Raw genomic sequence first — 17,014 nt, 5'->3', positions numbered from 1 at the left:
ATTGAATTATGTACCAGTTACTTCTTGTGACGTCGAACGCTCTTTTAGTCAGTATAAATCTATCCTCAGAGACAATAGAAGAAGATTCACTTTTCAGCACTTGAAAGAAATGTTTGTAACCTATTGTTATGGTAACAGACAATAAAAATTGTGTTTTGTTGAAACTACATTGGAAGATAAGGTACGTCCATTATATTTTTTGTTTAGTTTGATTAAAATGTACCAATATTTAACGTACATAGTCATTTTTTTATAATTTTAAGTCCATATTTAATTCCATATTTTGGTAAAAATCCATATTTAATTCCATATTTTGGTAAAAATAACTACATATATATTTACATATTTCATATATTTTTAGTCCATATAAATCCGTTCCCTGGTCATAACATAGCATAGAGCTCACTGGAAGAGCCACGTACTACTAGTACGTAATGTAACAGTGGTATTTAGGAACATGTACGTACGATTAGTATGCAATATAACAGTGATTTTTAGGACGCTAAATGATCACATATTTCCCTGTATGCCATTTGATGCAGTACGATGTCATAACAAGTCGAGATGTGAACTCCAGGAAATGAAATCTTTTCTAATGCTAAATTGAATTCGTAGATCAGGTTTGTTCGAAGCAGGAAATTTAATGTAATTTTAAATTATTTGTAAATTGGTCACGAAATCGAAATGGATCCCAATGCTAAATAAAACCTAACCTATTCTTCCTCTTCTGCTTAGCTGAAGGTCACAATTGTGTTTATTTTCTCCAAAAATTAGTAAATAAAAGCTATAATCATTTCGGCCGTGCTAAAATTCATATTAATAATGTACCGTCATGAAGAAAAATAATCTCATTGTAATGAAATACGAAAATTTACCGTTGTACTTTTCTAAACAAAAGAACTTCATTAATACAGTCATGTTTCAACAAACTTTAGTTTAATTTCTAGAATTGGTAATCAAATTAAAAGTGTAAAATATTTGGACAAAGTATATGATTATGTCTCGTGACCAGAATATTGTACGAAATGGAAATATAAAAATTGGAGACTTATCCTTCGAAGGGGTGGAAAAATTCAAATACCTGGGAGCAACAGTAACATATATAAATGACACTCGGGAGGAAATTAAACGCAGAATAAATATGGGAAATGCCTGTTATTATTCGGTTGAGAAGCTTTTATCATCTAGTCTGCTGTCAAAAAATCTGAAAGTTAGAATTTATAAAACAGTTATATTACCAGTTGTTCTGTATGGTTGTGAAACTTGGACTCTCACTCTGAGAGAGGAACATAGGTTCAGGGTGTTTGAGAATAAGGTGCTTAGGAAAATATTTGGGGCTAAGCGGGATGAAGTTACAGGAGAATAGAGAAAGTTACACAACACAGAACTGCACGCATTGTATTCTTCACCTGACATAATTAGGAACATTAAATCCAGACGTTTGAGATGGGCAGGGCATGTAGCACGTATGGGCGAATCCAGAAATGCATATAGTGTTAGTTGGGAGACCGGAGGGAAAAAGACCTTTAGGGAGGCCGAGACGTAGATGGGAGGATAATATTAAAATGGATTTGAGGGAGGTGGGGTATGATGATAGAGACTGGATTAATCTTGCACAGGATAGGGACTGCTGGCGGGCTTATGTGAGGGCGGCAATGAACCTTCGGGTTCCTTAAAAGCCATTTGTAAGTAAGTAAGTAAAATATTTGGAAACAAAACATAAACTACATATTTTCATCTTCCTTGATAAAATTCACAATGTAGTTACTATAGTACAGGCTTTATGTTATTTGATAGAATCCTATACTCAATTAATATCAGTTCCAAGATAATGTGTACATTTTTTAAAGACGATCTTCGTATCTTTACTATTTATCTTTTACTTTGGTTTTCAACATTTATTTCAGTATGACGCGACGAAAGGATTCCCAATTCTGCTTTTAAACAGTGCCATCAACTTATATGGGCTCGTGGGATCCGAGCCCACCCAATAATTTGTCATGTTGTGAGATTTATTTAACTTAAAGCTCGTCAAATGTTTGAGCCCACCCACTGTTTTTCAAAAGTTGGTGTCACTGCTTTCAATAGTACCAAACATGTTCCGTTCTGTGGAACAGGCGTTGCCATAATGTAGTTCCAAAGTGAAACGAGTATTTGTAACCACAAGTATTTCGTACTAGAGTCGACGGCAATTCGGAAGGCGGTTGTCTGCTAGCGTTTGCGTCGAGAGAGACAGATAGAGAGAGCAAGGCAGCGTACAACATTGCCACATCGTACTTCACGAGGACGTGCAATACAAATAGCGCAGGAGAAAATTTAAATTATCAAAAGACAATAATGACCTTAGCCGTTGAAATCAAACAAACCCTCTTTCCTTCACTAACAATATTCTTTGCACAAGTCTCAATCCCACACCACATGCTTCTGCAGTCGTTTCTTGCATGTTGGCAACATTGCTGCCAGCATCAAGATGGCCGGCAGCGTTCTGCTGTTAACGTTTTTAAAATAATTATACACCTTAAACACTATTTTTCGCGCCTGCTTGTGTAATACTTGTCTTTTTACAGTCTCTTCTTCCATTTATTTACCTTACATACACACAGTAAATGTTAGTTTTACTTATTCAACGTATTGAAACACTCGCACGGGAACAAACGAACTCGGGAAGTGCTTGTTGTACACTGATTCTGATTGGTCCTACTGCTCAAGCTTGTGACGCCACATACCAGAAATGCTACGGCGCATATAGAAGCTAACAGCCTTCCGAAATGCCGTCTAGTCTAGCTCAGAGCAACACTGTTATTTTGGAACGTAGTATTCCAAGGTGCTGTTACTTTTTGGAACAGTTCCAAACAAGGAACGGTTCCAAAATAACCGTTACGTTATTTTTTTCCCACCTGTAATATAGAGTGTTAGTTTGGGAGGCCGAAGGAAACAAGATCTTTGAGGAGACCGAGACGTAGATGGGAAGATAATATTAAAATGGATTTGAGGGAGGTGGGATGCGATGGTAGAGACTAGATTAATCTTGCTGGACTGATCTTGCGCAGTATAAGAACACTAGTATTATAGAAGTTCTAATTTTTTTAGTTTGTTATTTAACGACGCTCTATCAACTTCTCAGTTAGTTAGCGTCGATTGCATTGGTGATATCAAGATGCTATTTAGCGAGATGAGGCCAAGAATTAGTCTTAGGTTACCTGACATTCGCCTTACGATTCGGGAAAACTCGGATAAAACCCAACCAGATAATCAGCCCAAATGGTAATCGAACTCACGCCCGAGCGCAACACCGGATTGGCAGGTAAGCGCCTCAGCCGACTGAGCTACGCTGGCGGCTAACAAGTTCTACTTTAGTTTCAATAGACTGTATTAATTATTGAGGATTTACATCTGCAAGAACACTGATATTAAATAATACATTAATTTCTATTCATATATAACAAGCCGTGTGCATTTGTAAGAACACTAGTATTAAAGAAGCTCTACTTTAGGCTCATTAGACAATTAATTATTGAGGATTTACACCTGCAAGAACACTGATATTAAATAACACATTAATTTCTATTCATATTTAACAAGCCGCGTGCATTTATAAGAACATTAGTATTAAAGAAGTTCATCTTTAGGCTCATTAGACTGTATTAATTTTATTATTAAGGATTGACATAACAATTTATATTCATATTTAAATAACCGTGTACAAATGTAAGAAGATTAGTATTAAAGAAGTTCTATTTTAGGCTCATTATACTGTATTAATGACTGAGGATTTACATCTGCAAGAACACTGATATTAAATAATACATTAATTTCTATTCATATTTAACAACCCGCGAGCATTTGTAAAGAAAACTAGTATTAAAGAAGTTCTACTTTAGACTCATTATACTGTATTAATTACTGAGGATGTACATCTGCAAGAACACTGATATTAAATAATACATTAATTTCTATTCATATTTAACAACCCGCGAGCATTTGTAAAGCAAACTAGTATTAAAAAAGTTCTACTTTAGGATCATTATACTGTATTAATTACTGGGGATTTACATCTGCAAGGACACGTGCCGCGTGCATTTGAGGCATTGACATGGGAAAGGTCGTAACTGCCAAAAATTCGAATTTTTAGGTTTTTCATTAAGAAGGTAGTAAATGGCCATGCCCATAGCACAGAGAAGGTAGTATGTCCGTATGTAATGAAACGAAGTTGGAAACGTAGTCACTAGATGTTGTAAGTTGAATGTGCACAGCTGTTGGCGCGGAGAAGGTAGTAACTCCTTTTACAACATCAGAGTGTGTCTAGACAAATATGGGCTGATAACTGTGCAGGGCAGAATAAGAATCGGATGATTCTAATGGTCCTGATTTACATTATTGCCAAGAAACATTTTGATTCAGTGGACTTGAAATTCCTGGTTTCAGAACATTCCTACATGCCATGTGATAGGGAATTTGGCATCATAGAGAAAAGAAAAAAAAAAGATGCAAGACCATGGTTCCAGAAGATGTAAGGCCTAATAATGTAATAATGATGAAGGATGAGGATTTCTTCGACTTTTCTGCAGAATGTGACAAGTTTTTGAATACAACTCCTATCAAAATCAGCACCCTGAACTGTATTAGACTCTCAAGAGCAGATTTTGCTCTAATAAAAACAAGACAGTCATTTAATGACCTTGAAATGTGGACAGAGCACAGGATTTTTAAGAAAGGACCGTCATTAACGTCAATCACTAACTTGCAGTGCTTGCAACGCCTTGAAAGAAGACCAGTCGTCCCTGATGGCAAAAAGAGAACCTTGTTATCTATGTTAGACTTCCTCGATGAAAAGTATCATGCGTTTTACCGAAAAATTTGTGCATAATGTATAAATAACGTTAATTCTCAGTTTGGCTAAGGAGTGATTTCAATGTTGTATTTCCATAAAATAGGATTTCACAGATAAATATGTGCCAGACTTTTCAAATTTCATATGTAACATAAACATGAGTGTATGCCTTTCATTTAAAGAATTTTCTGTAATAATGTAAGTGAGAAAGTGTTCATAAATTTGTTTTTTGCTTCCCCTGAAAAATTTTGTTTTTGGCAGTTACTACCTTTCCCTTTCCCATGTCAGCGCCTCATTTGTAAAAACACTAGTATTAAAGAAGTTCTACTTTAGGCTCATTATACTGTATTGAGGATTTACATTTGCAAGAACACTGATATTAAATAACACACTAATTTCTTTAATATTTAACAAGCCGCGAGCATTTTTAAGAACACTAGTATTAAAGAATATCTTCTTTAGGTTCATTAGACTGCATTAATTATTGAGGATTTACATCTGCAAGAACACTGATATGAAATGACACATTAATTTCTATTCATATTTAACAAGCCGTGTGCATTTTGTAAAAACACTAGTATTAAAGAAGTTATATTTTAAGCTCATTAGACTGTATTAATTCTTGAGAATTTACATCTGCAAGAACACTGATATGAAATGACACATTAATTTCTATTCATATTTAACAAGCCGTGTGCATTTGTAAAAACACTAGTATTAAAGAAGTTATATTTTAAGCTCGTTAGACTGTATTAATTCTTGAGGATTTACATCTGCAAGAACACTGATATTAAATGACACATTAATTTCTATTCATATTTAACACGCTGCGTGCTTTTTTAAGAACACTAGTATTAAAGATGTTCTACTTTAGGCTCATTATACTGTATTAATTAATGATTATTAACATGCAAAAACACTGATATTAATATAATAATAATCCGTGGCGCTACAGCCCGTGAAGGGCCTAGACCGACCTGACGACTACTTGCCTCAGAGGTGGACGATCATCCAACCAGAATGGAGGAATCGTGTGGTTAAAACGATGATCCCCCCAGCCGTTATAGCTGGTATTCACAACCGGATTTCGCTACCTATCGTAGCTCCCCAAGTGCATCACGATGCTGGATGGGCACCGGTCCCATACACTGGCCGAAATTTCACGAGAAAACTTCTTTCCCCAAGAGGACTCGAACCAGCGCAACACTGATATTAAATAACACATTAATTTCTATTCACATTTACCAACTGAGTGCATTTGTAAGAACACTAGTATTAAAGAACCTCTACTTTAGGCCCATTGATCTACATTAATTTAAAATCTACAAGGACATTGATAATTATTAAAGAATACATACATTCATCTCAAGTCATATTTACCTACCATTATGAAATTTGAAGAAGAGCGTATTTTGCATTTGTTAACTTCTACTTGGGTTTACTGCGCAGATATATCAATTAACGATGTGCTGTCGAACAACCAACGGTTATTCCAAGGCAAGATAAAAGCTTCCGATTTTCTGTTGGGAACTTTTATCCCTGTACGCTTTTCCGCTCCATCCTTGTCTTTGTCAACTTCCAATAAAACAAATTTCAGGACGACCATTTACTTGCCCTTTCTCTATAATTCAATGTACAAAGTGTCTGATTTAAGTCGTTCATTTTGGTTTGGGCAGCCCAAATATCAGTTCAGATATGTGGGAGGTATTTAATAGTTTCGCAGGCTGAATCAGGGATATGTATTAACACCCATGTGAATTCTTTGTATGATAATATGTTAAACATGTGCAGTCAGTCTGTTAATTATTTATTTTCTTTCGGCTTTCCAGTGTTTCTTAAATCGCGTTTATAGTTGAACAGTGCTTTATTGAGTCATTTGCTCTACTTATAATCCCGATATTATTTCTTAATACGTTAGTTATCTCCAATTCTGTAGATTAATATGTTTTCTTCCATTCGGAATAAATAACGGACGTAATAAAAAGTACCTTTAAAGGACAGACATTGTAGAGTTTTAATACAACTTATTAATTCATTTAAAAATATTTTGAGTATGTCACTCCTAGCGACACTACCATGAGATTGTCACAACCTGGATAGATCAAGAAAAACGTTGGATTCAGACTATGACAGACCATTATGGTCCACGACATTGCTATTCAATCTATGGTACGCGTACCCAGGGTACGCGAGCTTGTCTCAAGGGATAAGAATTCCATTGACTAGATAAGTAAAAATGCTGCCATATTTATTTTATTTTACTTGTTGATAGTTATTGCAGTTTACATATTTTGTTTTACAATATGAACTCTTTTTTTTTTCCTTGTTTCAGTATTATTTTACAAAATTCATCAAAACATTACTATTATTATTGCGTCAACAACTACTGTATGTATAATAATAATAATAATAATAATAATAATAATAATAATAATAATAATAGTTACTAACAAATGGCTTTTAAGGTTCACTGGCGCCCTCACATAAGCCTGCCATCGGCCCCTATCTTGAGCAAGATTATTCCAGTCCCTAGCATCATATCCTACCTCCCTCAAGTCCACTTCAATATTATCGTCCCATCTACTTCTCGGCATTCCCAAAAGTCTTCTTCCCTCAGGTTTTCCAATTAAATTATGTATGCATTTCTGGATTCACACATAAGTAATAATAATAATTGCACTAGTGACAATAGTAATAATAGTAATAATAATAATAATAACAATAATTTAATAATTTATTTTGCATACAACATCAGTTATAATTTGTTATTTCTTATACCAGCGATTCTCAACTTTTTTCAAACCCGAGGATCAGTAAAATGTCTGAAATAATTCTACGAACTACTAACTTATATGGGCCTAATTTTTTACTTAAGAATAGAGTATTTCAAAAGTCAGTTCAAACATTAAACCGCTATAAATATTATTATTGTAACTTTTATACAACAATGTGTGACTTTTATTTCTAACTTTAATCACACACCCGTCAGCAATGGGTATTCCACTCAACACAGCAACACAGTAGTCGTTATTGCACTCCACCGAACGACAATGACAATTTGCGTGTATTATTGAGAAGAACAACAATGTACTCCTAATTTCAACTAATGTTCACAAAGCACTAAGTACAAAACAAAACTGTCAGTTCTCAGTTCGCAGTTCGTTCGCCTTGGCTAGTTCTTCTAGTTCACTCACTCAAGTTCACGGTACGTCGAACCCCAAGTCTTCCAGATACAGTTCACTGCACTTTGAACCCAAGACTTCCAGATACAGTTCACTGCACTTCGAACCCAAGACTTCCGGATACAGTTCACTGCATTTTGAACCCAAGCCTTCCAGAAGCGGTTCCCTGCAAGTCGGACCCCCGCCCTCCAGATGCGGTTCCTTGCACGTCGAACCTAAGACCTCCTGGTACGTTGCACTCGCCTGGATACTGCCACAGTTACAGACTCACTCAAGTTCACTGCACGTCGAACTCAAATTCACCTTTATCCAAGACTTTAAAACTAACTCAAATTGCAGTACTACTCAAAATTTCATTTGTTATTTTTTCCAAACCACATGAAAGAAAATTTAGTTTTAGGTTTCTCTAACTTTCACATTTTGTTGCGAAATGTTGATTCTATATCTATTAATACATATTTCAATTGCATTTGTATCTGCGTACTACTACTCCAACTGCCTGCGTCCCATTTGGGTAATGACACGTTCTACAACTTTTTCACTTATCATCAATAAAAATAGTATTTTCACAAATACATTTTGTAACTGATAAATATTATTAGAACCTAAGTTTTATTACCTCCGAAAGTTTCAGTGTTACATTAAAATTATCTTGGAATTTATGAGAATAGGAAGTTTTTATTATTATTATTATTATTATTATTATTATTATTATTATTAGTATTATTATTATTATTATTATTATTATTATTATTATTATTATTATTATTATTATATTCTGGTGCCAGAGTAGTTCAGTTCCTAGAACTGCTACGGACTGGAAGCTTCTGGATTCAATCCCAGGTTTTGCCAGGATTTTCCTCGTTATCAAAACTTCCAGAATAGTCCTAGGGTCCACTTAGCCTACTATCAAATTGTGTTCTGGATCTTTACCCGGAGTAAAAGACTGCCGGAGCATGGTGCCAACCATACCGCCACATTCTAGTGCAGAGGTTAGTAAAGCATGGAGTTCTACCTCTATCTATGGCGTGTAAATGGCTACATTTTGCTTTAGTATAATATTCTTGCGTGACTTAAATTCAGGCATTTAGAATTACCGGAAAGATATACGAAACATTTTAAAAGATAGACGTACAATATGTTTCACGCTTTTCTCAATAATTTAATTGATGTTCCTCATTGCACACAAAATACATGTTTCTTACAACCCAGCATGGAAGATGTCTGCCTTAATCTGTGAACGTAATAATAATGAAATATTGGTACTTCATTATAATCGCTTCTGATATTGTTCTGAAATTTACAGAAAAGCGTTGAAAATTATTACAGGATTATTAAAAGAGATCACTGCTTTAAAATGAGGTTCTAAGTAAGCAACATTACTCATTCGATAAACAAGAACCGTACTTATTTTCTTACTTATGGTTTTTAAGGAACCCAGAGGTACACTGCCGCCCTCACATAAGCCCGCCATCGGTCCATATACTGAGCAAAATTAATTCAGTCTCTACCATCATATCCCACCTCCCTCGAATCCATTTTAATATTATCCTCCTATCTACGTGTCGACTTCCCCAAAGGTCTTTTTCCCTTCGGCCTCCCAACTAACACTTTATATGCATTTCTGGATTCGACCATACATGCAACATGCCCTGACCATCTCAAACGTCTGGATTTAATGTTTCTAATTATGTCAGGTGAAGAATACAATGCGTGCAGTTCTGCGTTGTGTAACTCTCTCCATTCTCTTGTAACTTCATCCCTCTTAGCCCCAAATATCTTTCTAAGCACCTTATTCTCAAACATCCTTAACCTCTGTTCCTCTTTCAAAATGAGAGTCTACGTTTCACAACCATACAGAACAACCGGTTATATAACTGTTCTATAAATTCTGACTTTCAGCTATGTTGAGAGCAAACTGGATGACAAAAGCTTCTCAACCGAATAATAACAGGCATTTCTCATATTTACTCTGCGTTTAATTTCTTCCCGAGTGTTATTTATATTTGTTACTGTTGCTCCAAGATATTTGAATTTTTTCATCTCTTCAAAGGATAAATTTCCAGTTTTTATATTTCCATTTCGTACTATGTTCTGGTCACGAGACATAATCATATACTTTGTCTTTTCGACATTTACTTCCAAACCAATCTCTTTACTTGGTTGAAGTAAAATTCCCGTGTTTTCCCTAATGGTTTGTGGATTTTCTCCTAACATATTCACGTCATCCACATAAACAAGCAGCTGATGCAACCCATTCAATTCCAAACTCTCTTGTTATCCTGGACTTTCCTAATGACATATTCTAGAGAAAAGTTAACAAGTAAAGGTGATAGAGCATCTCCTTGCTTTAGCCCTCAGTGAAATGAAAAAAGAACCGTACTATAAAGCTAATAGTTTTTCCAATCGGTCGAATAGAAGTTGTTAATAAATATTACATTGCGAACATTCGCAATGGCATTTAAGGGTGGCATTCTTAAAAGACTTACAATCAGTTTAATAATACCGATTTTAAGTGGCTTTTAAATTATTTTTGGAGGGAAATTAAAACCGGTTCTAATAGTAGGCCTACATTCTCAGCAGGTACAATTTTTATGTAAAAATGTGTTTCACATAATGACTAAGATTACATTATTATTTCACAATAACTCACATAGATATTTCAAGAGCTTATTTCACTTTTGAAGAAGTTAATAAATTCTAATGATGGTCCCTTTCCTTGGTCGTTTAAATATTGCAAACTTTGAAGATCTTCTGAGTCCCATTTTTCTACAGATTCATTTCCATTTTTCCGTAAGAATCTTGTATGCCCTTAGGTATTTTAGTCATTTGTAATCTATGGGGCGTCCTGCAGAGATTTCTACAATTTTAATCAAGACGTTGACCCATGAAAAATATCGCCCCTAGAGAGAGTGAAATTTGTAGAAAAAAATATATATCTGATAGGTAGTTTTGCCTGATCAAGGTTCTTATAATTGCCATAAACCAACAATCTTAAAACAATGAATTTTTTTTAATTCACTGGCAATCAATTTAAGAACTTCATTTTTCACTGGAAATGCATCACTCCTAATCCGATTTGAACCCATAGACCTCGTATCTAATAACAAGCATGATAACAGTCGAGAAACACATCTGACCAGCAATTTGACTTTTTTTATTATCCAATTTAATCAGGGGCGAATGCTGGTCACGAAAGTTAGGCTTGCTCTTTTATTGATGGGGGAAGATGGGAGGATATAATTCATCTGGTTTGCAGACTTTTCGTGTCTTGTAATAAACAATGTTAAAATATTTAAATTGTCAAAGCCACTTTTACACCATACACCGTTATCTGTAGAAAATAACAACAAAACAGTTTATTCAGTTTTTTCGGCCCTGCCAACCAATGCGTATTGTTGTATTGAGATGCACTGAACGAGCTCACATATTCTCTATTTTTCTCCTTATGCTGTCTTTTTAAACCTGGGAGCCCTGGACATGGTCTGCCGTTCTTTATAATGTCGGTCTTCTCTTGAATAGTCCTCCGGGAAAATGGATTTGATAATGAAGTTTCAATAACACACATTTCCGAACTCATTGCAACACTTCAAATTAACGTTTAAGAACTAATAATACATGCAGCAGCTAACATATACATTCCGCTCATAAAATTACATTACACTCGCAAATCACAGCACATTCACTGGTAAAAAACTGCTGCCAATCAGTGTTGCCAACTCGATTCTTAAACATCCGCTGTGAAGCCTTGCAGAAACCGCTAAATTGCTGTATTGTCAATGTAAAATTATATTATTTTGCCGCTGTGAGTGCTAAAAATACCCGCTAAATCCCTAGATCAGCAATACAAGTTTCATAAATTTTACCCGATTAACTAACGCCGAAAAACGCTAGATCTAGCGGGAAAACCGCTGAATTGGCTACGTTAAATAGTCATTGTTTGTAGCTCTCGGACCAGAGCTTCATACAGCATATAACAGAAGCATGTGCGACTGGGACGGATTAGGAAGAAGGCACTTGCGCGCGCATCATATTCTCGCTGTTTCTACGTCTTCCCTGTAGCTCCGAGAAACGAGCAAGCGTTGCGATCTTGCGGTGTCCAACCTGCGGATGGTATTATGCCTAGACATTATTACAAAAATCAAAAGAAATTTTAATGTACGTAATCCCATTTTGAGAAATACACATTCTACGAAAATATTGGACTTGCGCAGCAAGCATAGCATGCCCGGAGAAATCGCCCCTGAATTTAATAAATCCTATTTCACCCTGAGGTATATTAGGGTTATAGTTGGCATCAAAATACATATTTTATAATCAATAAACAATAGTAAAGTTATAATATAAAGTAGTGGTCACAGTTACAGTTCACATGAATTATGTTGAAGAATGCACCTTAATGAAAAATGCATCCTGTTAAAGGTTAATGAGATGTTTGAGGAATAATCAATGCAGAAGATATACAAGAATGTCTAACCGTTTCAGAGTAAATACACGACCTAAAAAAGATAATCAATAGTAGATTAATATAACAAAGTTTGACTTTCACTTTCAAATTAATACTTAATTCATGAACAATGGAACAGTTAAGAGTAATAAAGGGATATTACAAGCAATGATTTACGGTTCCAAGTTACATACGTGATTCAGGAACAAGTACAATAATTAAAATAATAAGACAAATAATGAATTACAACTAACGAATAACGAAATTCTTGAAGGGCAATATATAATAGCAGGGGCAATACAAAAGATTTAAAAACAAATGTAAACAGTAAAGGAATAGTAGACAAATTGACTTAAAATTACAAGTTAAACACATTCTTTTTAAAGCAACAGGTAACAACAAAGAGATACTAATAACAATACACTGACTGTAGTTACAGATTAAACACATTATTTTAAAAACAAAGACGCTATTTAGGCATTATATACATGGACCATGACTTTAATTCACATCTTCTTGACGTTACTTCGTATATTATTTTGTGTGTCAATCTATTTCAATGTGTTATTCTTCACTGTAATAACAAACATATGTTTCATAAAGCCTCGAAAGAGATGGCGAAATAGAAACTTCGCTGACATGAATTTCGAAAATATTTACGAATATAAGGTAGGTGTCCCTGATATGGCCATGCTAAGGTTTGAGAATTTTTCTAGCCGCCATTTTGAAAAAAATGTAAACCACTTTTTTCTTACTCGTTCTCAGTCTAATGAATTTTCCTAAAACAATTTCCTTTCCCAATAATAATAGCTTTAATTGTCCAAAAAGTCTCAAATTCCAAAAGTCTACCTAAGTGGCCATATCAGGAACATTTGTATATGATATGGCCACCCATGTTCCATGTTCTACAAATCGTGACTGTTTTCAGTTTGATAGCGCAGTTGTGCTAAAATTAAATACTTTTGGTGTAAAATGAATAAACATGATACGTAATAATCTTTTTTATAATTCAAAAGTGTAGTCGAAACAGATTTTTCCATAAAAAATTAAGTTGTTTACAAAACTGACATAAAAATTTAACTTCAAAAAACAAAAATGAATGATCATTCAAGAGAAGAGTACTTATAAGAGAAAAATAGGATTTTGAAAACAAATTACTGATAGCAATTGGGACAAATAAAAATGGCTTTGTCAGCAGCAGTGAGGCCAACACACTCTTCGTGGTAGAAATTCTCACAGACTCCGCAGAGTCGCATGTCCTTGACTTCGTCCTCCTGACAAGCCGTTTTAAAGGGACTACTGGTCGTAAGTGTTTCGACAGTTTTTTGAAGAGGAACCCTGACGTTGCACGACGCAAAGCTCAAAGACTGAACCCAGCCCGGGCTCAGAATGTTAGGAGTCAATGGATAACCTACAGAAGACAAACGGAATATTCTCTGGCACAGCTGTTTTCTTGTTCTGGTGTCAAGGTGGTTCTCCCACATAACTTTGACTTCTTTAATGGGCCATCTTTCTCCAAATAGCGGCGTAAAGTACGTTTAGGTACACAAAACGTTTTACTTGCGCCTTGAACTGAGAACTTTCCACTCTTTATACCGCTCACTGCCTTGGACATGGCTTCTTCAGCCCATAATCCCCTCTTATTCATGTTGACCGACATTATTTTATATCTGAAACAAAATTTCTAAAGCTTCCACCAAAGCGAATACTTAAGTTATATGGACAGTATTGTCTACTAATGCCAAACATTTCCAGCACATTTGCGAAAAGAAAAATGTTTCCATTACAACGTAACGTATTTTCTACCGATTCAGATTAAAAAACACATGATTATGACGTCATTTTTTCTTACAATACAAAATTTTTGCGTAATCCCAGCTATAAGGCATGTAAATTTGTCAGATGAAAAAATAAAAGTAAAATGAACTTGATATGACCATGGTGCATTTGATATGGCCATATCAGGAGCAGGTAAGCTTTCACGAAAATCGTTTGATTATGAACAACTCGTAAAAGATACGACAACACCAATCAACAGAAGATTAAAAACTGAATGAAGTATGATGGTGTTCATGAAACTACTATTTGAAAAACATGCATAAATCAAAGGAGACTTACCAGAGAAAAATAAGAAGAGGTCACATGAAAAACGCAAAACAGGCAACTGACGTCATATTGCTCAACCTGACTGGATGGGAAACGATCAAGTGACATACCAGGATGCCCTTTCATTGGATGCTGCTACAATTTAGCGGTTTTTTTTTTTTGTTAACTAACTCACGATAAAGGGGTGGCCATATCAGGAACATGGCCATAACAGGAGCACCCACCTTACTTATGAAGTTCACTTTAATGTATATCTGGGATAAGGAAGTTGTAGATCCGTTCAAACGGGTGAGGAGCTTAAGATTACATAGAAAAGGGCAAACATCAAAGACCAAAATAGTAGGCCTAAATGGTTAGAACTCATGGTCAGAGCTTCCAGACACAGCTAAAGACCGCCTTACCATTATAAATTCATAAATATTAATAACAACTACACATAAATATTCTTTTACCGACATCTTCAGTCCTGTAACTTCTAAAATACAATAGCACGAATAACTAAACTGTTTTATTAGAATCATTATAAGTGGTGCGTTGTTGGTATCACTTGTGAGGTTCAGACCTGTCTTCGGATAGTTGACTAAACAACAACTCAGAATTACGAATTCGTTATGAATCTGCAGGTGAGAGACTTCGTTAACGACGCATTCGAAGACAAAGATGAATTGCTGATGTGGACGCCGGAAGACTGGACGGAGAAGCCGGCCATGCTGCAGACGATCGCAGACTCTCAGTTTCGAGACTGGGCGAGTGACATCAACGTGCTGTGGAAGAATCTCAGCCGCAAGACTTCAAAGGACGTTCTTCAACACCCCGAACAGTACTCTAACATCTACGTGCCTAACGGATTTATCATTCCAGGTAAGTTGATTTATATCAGCTATACTGACTGGATTGTCTTCACTAACACTTGAATCGATTCGGAAACTTACCCTACTATTTAGTTCGCTCATTTCCTTCTTTTCTTTCTTTCCAATTTTTTTACCTATAATAAGTTTCCGTTCTTCTTTCACTAATTGGATTCGTTGTTTGTTTATTCTTCTTTCCTTCCTCAGTTGTTCTTTCATTCCCTCATATATTTTCTGTTTACTTTTCATTCTTCGTTCGCTCATTCATTCTTCTTTTATTCCTGTGTTTCTCATTTCTTGTTTGTTTAATTTTTATTCATTTTTTTCAAGCATTAATTCTTTCTTTCTTCTTCTTTCCTTGTTTGTTTAATTATTTTTCCCATTCTTTCATTGATTCATTTATTTATTCATTCGTTCATTCATCCATACATTCATTCATGCGTGAAGACATTTATTCATTCATTTCTTCATTCATATGTTCTCTTTTCTCCTACATATTTTCATTGTTCGGTTCACACGTTATTATCAGTTGTTTAGTCATGTTTCACTTCCTCTTTCTTTCTTCCTTCTTTCTAATTGGCTTTCAGGGAACCGGAGGTTCATTGACGTCCTCACATAAGCCCGCCATCAGTCCCTATCCAGACCAAGATTAATCCAGTCCCTACCATCATAGGCACAGGTGGGCAACTCGTGCTCTTAAAGTGTCAACACAACCTCAGTGCAGGTGGAACGGACTCTGTACTAGCTGTAGTGTCTGTATGTGGTTCTTGCAACACGCAAGTTTGCTCGCGTCTGCAGTAAGTGGCGGCTCGTTTTAAGTGATAAACAATGTGTTCCTCATATAATTTCCCTTTAGTGATGAATCGAAAGAGAAAGATTTGTTTATTAAGAAGGGAGGTGAAGCTTGTATTATGTTCTAGTACACTTTCTTACGCATGACATTTTATGTTACAAATAAACACAGTGAAGGTTTTAGTAAAGAAGTACTGCCCAGATCTGCTTTAGAACAGCTAAAGGTAAAAACAGAATATCAACAAAGTGAGATATGAAATATCGTTAGCACGTTGTGCTTGCGAGTTACAGAATTGCACGACATATGATCGACTAGCTAAGAGCATTTATATATAAATTTGAAATGTGGCAGTATAATGTAGAATATAGACAACTTCACTTTCTTTGACTATAAGCAATCTTGCAGAGTGATAAGAAAATCTTCTTATCAAATATAGGACCCTACTTCAAGACCTACAGCAGAATTACTGGTAAGTTTGGAGAAAGAGTGACAATTAACAAAGTATCGAGATTTTTCTGAAATTCTTTTGGCTTACAGCCGATAGAAAATCTCTGAAAGTTTATAGCATGAATTGATAAATCTACAGAACAGCATGCCACTCAGATTCCAGCGAAATCAGGAATCGAACTGTTCGTAATGCTGCCTAAGTCAGAATTTTCAAATATACTCTTTGCTACTGTATGTGCTTGAGGCAGTGTTTAATACAAGAAATCAATATACAAAATAGCTCAGAAGTAAGTTTATTTCATCTACTGTAACATGTAAAAAATACTTCCTGAATTTGTTATTGTTTGCGAATAAAGACTA

The 17,014-nt window shown here is 35.3% G+C and overlaps 1 protein-coding gene across 3 annotated transcripts in view; it reads left to right on the top strand.

Annotated features, from left to right (window-relative positions):
• LOC138705771 (trehalase-like) overlaps nucleotides 1-17,014 on the top strand; it is a 138,004-nt gene that overhangs the window by 30,771 nt on the left and 90,219 nt on the right. For all 3 annotated transcript variants that reach the window (XM_069834403.1, XM_069834402.1, XM_069834404.1), the window contains exon 3: nucleotides 15,190-15,427. In XM_069834403.1, the coding sequence (XP_069690504.1) occupies nucleotides 15,190-15,427 (238 nt within the window). The remainder of the gene's footprint in view (nucleotides 1-15,189; nucleotides 15,428-17,014) is intronic.

The sequence above is a fragment of the Periplaneta americana genome, chromosome 9, assembly GCF_040183065.1.
Source record: "Periplaneta americana isolate PAMFEO1 chromosome 9, P.americana_PAMFEO1_priV1, whole genome shotgun sequence".
Taxonomy (NCBI): domain Eukaryota; kingdom Metazoa; phylum Arthropoda; class Insecta; order Blattodea; family Blattidae; genus Periplaneta; species Periplaneta americana.
Note: the sequence above shows the minus strand (reverse complement) of the source record. Positions and strands in the feature narration are given on the sequence as shown.